The sequence below is a fragment of the Silurus meridionalis genome, chromosome 23, assembly GCF_014805685.1.
Source record: "Silurus meridionalis isolate SWU-2019-XX chromosome 23, ASM1480568v1, whole genome shotgun sequence".
In the NCBI taxonomy this organism is placed as follows: domain Eukaryota; kingdom Metazoa; phylum Chordata; class Actinopteri; order Siluriformes; family Siluridae; genus Silurus; species Silurus meridionalis.
In genome coordinates, this window is record NC_060906.1 from 5,645,231 (window position 1) to 5,650,878 (window position 5,648).

Genomic DNA, 5,648 nt, shown 5'->3' on the forward strand with positions numbered 1-5,648 from the left:
CCGGGCGTGGTTACCCCACTCAGATCCTAGATCCTCACAGTCCTTTAAGTCCTTTTCCCCATCTCGTGTTTGGGTTCTGGCACCTGTTCTTTATCTCTGCTGCAAGCCATGGAGATAGGACGCCACCACCTGACCCCGCTGAGAAGGAGAAATGTCGGTCTCTAGGTCTATGCCTCTAATGCGGAGGTAAAGGGCACATAGCCGCATCCTGCCCAGTAAAGGCAAGGCTCATCGGTAAAGGGGAGCACCCACGAGCCACTCCTTCCCGCTCCTCCAAACCCACTATCTTGGTCCACCTTCAGGTTGGCCCGGGACACGGAATTGGCTGCCTTCGTCGACTCTGGGGCTGATGCGAATTCATTGACCACAAGCTTGCCCAGCACCCCTGGTTCCCATGGAACCCCTACCTGAAGCTCTGCTGATCAGAGCCCTGACGGCAGCCTTTAGGCCGGGCCACACACCGCACTAAGCCTCTACTCATGTCAGTGGGGGAACGACATCAGGAGTGGCTTTCCTTCCTGGTCATCTCCTCTCCCCAAGCCCCCATTATGCTCGGGTTCCCTTGGCTTCAGAAACACAACCCACGTGTTGATTGGATGACAGGGCGTATTCTGGATTGGGGTGTGCATTGCTTGGCCACTGCCTTGCTCTTCCTCCACTTAAACCACTGCCGGCTGTTACTCCCGAGGACTCCGATTAAGCATTGGTTCCTGAGATCTATCATGGCCTTGCGCGCGTGTTCAGTAAGGCCTTGGCTACCTCCCTGCCTCCCCACCGGCACTTCGACTGTGCCATCGAACTGCTTCCCGGAGCCAGTCCCCCTAGGGGGCGCTTGTATCAGTTATCCACCACAGAGAGGACTGCCATGACCCAGTATATCCGGGAGTCCCTGGCAGCAGGTATAATTCGACCATCCTCCTCCCCAGCTGGGGCAGGTTTCTTCTTTGTTGAAAAGAAGGATAAGTCCCTACGTCCATGTATTGACTACCGGGGGATCACTGTCCGGAACCGTTACCCTTGCCGCTTATGGCCTCGGCGTTTGAGCTCCTGCATGGTGCCACGATCTTCACTAAGCTGGATCTACGCAACGCGTACCACCTGGTGCGTATCAGGGAGGGGGATGAGTGGAAGACCGCCTTCAATACCCCAGCCGGTCACTACGAGTACCTTGTCATGCCATTCGGCCTAACCAACGCCCTGGCCGTCTTTCAGGCTCTAGTCAACGAGCTCCTCCGTGACATGCTCAATACATTTGTGTTTGTCTACCTGGATGATATCCTGATCATGAACGAACACGTCCGGCAGGTGCGTCAGGTCTTGGAGAGACTTCTCAAGAACGGGCTCTACGTGAAACCTGAGAAATGTGAGTTCCACACCTCACAAACCTCGTTCCTGGGGTACCTGCTTTCAGCCGGTAATATCCGGATAGACCCTGCCAGGGTCCAGGCAATCCGGGACTGGCCAACCCCACCTCCGCCGCCAATTACAAAGGTTCCTGGGCTTTGCCAATTTTATCGCCGCTTCGTAAGGGCTATAGTTTGGTGGCGGCACCTCCACCTCCTGATGACTTCCTCCACTCGTTCTTTGGGGCCCTGAGGCTGAGGAGGCATTTCTGAAGCTTAGCGGCGATTCACGGAGGTGCCCATCCTCATCTTTCCTGACCCGGCTCGGCAGTTCGTTGTTGAAGTCGATGCCTCCGGCGTAGGAGTGGGGGCGGTGCTCTCCCAGGTCTGCCCTGAGGATGACCGCCTGCATCCTTGCGCCTTTTTTTCCAGGCGCCTTAGCTCCTCGGAATGTAACTACCCGGTGGGTGAGAGGGAGCTCCTTGCTGTTAAACTGGCCTGGGAGGAATGGCGCCAGTGGTTGGAGGGTGCGGGCTCCCCTTTCTGGTCTGGACGGATCATCGCAACCTTGAGTACCTCCAATCGGCTAAAAGACTCAACCCCTGACAGGCTAGATGGGGCCTTTTCTTTGGCCGCTTCCAGTTCTCTCTTTCGTACCGGCCTGGGAGCCGGAATGTCAAGCCTGATGCGTTCTCTAGAGTTCATGCCCTGGAGGAGGAGGAGCCATGCTCAGAGACCATCCTTGCCAAGTCTGTGTCGGTCCACACCCCACGTCTTGGAGGAGCGGGTCAAGAATGCCTGAGACAAGCACCGTGCGCCGCCTGCTCCGATCCCGTCGTCGTGGTCGGGGCCTTTAGTACCTTGTAGATTGGGAGGGCTATGGTCCTGAGGAACGCTCCTGGGTCCCCTCCCGCTTTATCCTGGACCCTGACCTGATTAATGGCTTTCATCGGGCCCACCCGGGGCAGCCTGTTGGGGCGTCCGGGGCCGCCCTGGACGGGGGGGTACTGTCAGCCCGCTTGAGCACTTCAGGCATTACCACCTCAATCACCGAGGAAATGCCGCTGCACGGAAATGGCTCCCTGAATCGGCTCCCTGAATCGATTTCCTGAATCGGCTCCCTGAATCGACTCCCAGAATCGACTTCCCGATTCAGCTCTGCACAGTTTTTCTTCCCTGCTCTTTTTGCATCTGCCTTGGATCCTATAACCTGAACTTTCTGACAATCTTTAGAACCAGCCACTTCCACCTGCTCAGTCTGCCCTTGACGTGCTCTACAGTGCCTTCCCAGTTTTTATTAAAAAACTCATCGCTCCCCAGGTAGACACCCAAGTACTTAAAACCTCCTTTTTTCCCACACCAAACCTCCTGGGAGGGTCAGCTCACCACTTTCCCACTCCCCACTTCCTTCCCACTCCCCACTCTAAAACTGCTTCACTCTTTCCCCAGTTCACCTTTGCTGATGATAAAATTTGAACGCTTCCTAAAACATCAGTTAAAACATCTACGTCAGACTGGGATCCCACCATTACTGCCAAGTTATCTGCATATGCTGACAGGTAGAGTGAAGCATTACCGTGTGAAATATTAAAACCAGAAAGAGATTTCCTTAGATTGATTAAAAGAGGTTGAATTGCAAGAGTGTACAGCATTCCTGACAGTAAACAACCCTGCCTGATCCCTCTGTACACTCTAAAAGGGGCACATAAACCACCAATAACCTTCAGTCCACTCTCAATTCCACTGTACAGTACCTTGATCATGGCTATGAAACCAGGGTTGAACCCTTCCACAAGTATTTATGCTCAACCCGGTCAAAAGCCTTTTCCTGGTCTAGGAGTATCAGACCAGTCTTTAAACCCAATAGACTGGAGACGCCCAAAATGTCACGAATTAAGTAAACAATGTGAAAAATCGACCTGCCAGGCACACAGTACGTCTGGTCATGGTGAATGATCTGCTCCATCACCCTTGTCAGTCTTGATGCTAATGCTTTTGACAGCAGCTTGCAGTCAGTGCACAGTAGCGACACCGGGCACCAGTTTTTCAGCTGGGTCAGGTCTCCCTTTTTTGTCAACAGGGCTCTCAAGACGGCTCTCTGCCCTATTACTTCCCAGAATGCCTTAAAGAACTCGACAGGGAGACCATCTATTCCTGGTGCCCGCCTGTTTTTCATGCCTTGGAGAGCCTCCTGAGGCTCAGACAGTGACAGCTCCCTGTCCAACTCCCTGGCAACTGACTCTGTGAGCTTAGGCAAGTCTTAAAGGAAGCTCTATTCCACCTCCTGTGCCCCTAACCTCTCGCTGCTATACAGCTTTGAATAGAAGCTGACTGTCTGCTGGCCAAATTCAGAAGGCTCTAACACGAGATCCCCTGATTCTGTTTGCACAGCATGCATAAATCTTTTATGTCCATTCTTTTGCTCGAAACTGAAGAAGAACTTAGAAGGAGCATCCATCTCATTTTTGAGGGCTTCAATATGCCCTCGATTTCCTGTGGCCTCCAAACGCTGTAGTTCCACCGTATCTATCTCCAGAACTTTCAGAGATCTGGCAATGTCTCTTGTGACATTGAGAGTGTACTGTTGACAGAAAATTTTTATTTGTGCTTTTGTCATTTCCCACCACTGCTGTAGGGAGATAAAGGCTCCTTTTCACGTTTAAAACAATTCCATAAAAAAATAAAATACTCTCTAAAATTAGCATCTTCTAAAAGTGCAGTGTTAAAATGCCAGTAGGTGCTCTTAGGTTTATTATTCTTTTTACTGATGGTGCACTGAACCATGCAGTGGTCTGAGATGCCTACTGGAAAAATAGAACATCTTGTAAAAAAAAGTTAGCTGATGCTTAAAACAATAAAATCGATCTAATCTCGCCAGGGAGAGCGTGTTGTCTATGGAGTGGGCACACGTGTACTGTCTCTATTTTTTATAAAAATTTCTTAATATGTCACAGAGATTGTGGGTCTCCATCAACTCCCAAAGACACTTACGGAAGGCTAGATGAGGATCTGCATGATTTCTGTCCATATTGTCTGATGTACAATTGAAATCTCCTCCCAAAACGAAAAACTCTGCAGTGCTGCAGTTTAAAATAACATTATTGAGTTTGTGTAAAAACTTCATTCTCTCCACTGCACTGGTGGAAGCGTACACACAGATAAACACTAAAACCTCATTCTTATAAAAACATTTACTTTTAAAAGCCTCCCATTTAAAATTTCTTCTACATTGTAAAAAACAGGAATAGAATTGTGAGTAAAAAGCAAGGCAACACCACCACTAAGTGACGTGTTATGGCTTAAAATCACCAACCCGTCCCACTCTTTCACCCAATCAGCAGTGTTACTGCTGTCGCTGTGGGTCTCCTGCAGCATAACATCAACACATTTCTGTCTTATAAACTCATAAAGCTTTTCTCTCTCTCCATAATCCCTCGCTCCGTTAATGTTAAGACTCAACTTGAAAACCGTTCATTAAAAAAAGAAATAAAAGTAAAACAAACAAATGCTAAAAGAACTAAAAATAAGACACCACACACTCTATCAGTCTTCATTAGAGTTCTCCCTATTGACCTTCATTATCAGCTTTTTAATTTAAAGATTTCCTGATCTGTAAAAGCTCCTACTCTTCTAAAGTGCTTTATATCGTTGATAAACTGCATGCGGTCTGGGAAAAACTCCTTGACTTCTATGTTCTTTTGCCACTTGGTGGTTTTGAAAAAACTCTTATGTCCGCAGCGCTATACAATACGTTCAACGGTTCCTCCTGAGAGTCTAGATTAAAAACTGAATCAGACATTGTGTCTTCACTGTCTGATTCAGGTTCATCCACCTTTATGTCTTTATCTCCTGCTTCTTCCCCTGTCCCCAACCTTGCTTCTTCCTTTTAGTTGGCACCTTAAACTAGGGCTCATCTTCCATCTCCACGTCTCCCCCGTCCCCTTGCACTGGTGTAACCTCCGTGCCTGCCTCTGCCAGCGCAGGCAGCTCCAGCACTTTGTCGTTTTCACAAGGCCTCTCCAGGTCCAGTTTAGCCTAGCAGGGCTTCTTCTGGTCCAGTCAGCTGAGCATGGCTTCCCCGGGCCCAGTTCAGCTGAGTAGGGCTTTTCTGGGGTGGTCTACCGTCTGAGCTTGGTGCTCACGCTCCCTATACCCTGGTGCAGCAGCAGTTATGGGGCTTTCAGCAGCAGGCCTATCGAACCTCAACTTGAAAACCACATTTAGTTCCTCAACATATTCATTCAGAACCATAAACACCATCCGCCTAAAAGTGTTTAACTAGTGGTGACTTACAGCTGAGGGGGA

General features: G+C 49.6%; 1 protein-coding gene across 1 annotated transcript in view; it reads right to left on the reverse strand.

Annotated features, from left to right (window-relative positions):
- Window positions 1-3,615: 3,615 nt before the first annotated feature.
- LOC124377360 (NLR family CARD domain-containing protein 3-like) overlaps window positions 3,616-5,648 on the reverse strand; it is a 27,379-nt gene continuing 25,346 nt past the window's right edge. Inside the window, exon 7 of the mRNA XM_046836797.1 lies at window positions 3,616-3,904. Within this exon, the coding sequence (XP_046692753.1) occupies window positions 3,616-3,904 (289 nt within the window). The remainder of the gene's footprint in view (window positions 3,905-5,648) is intronic.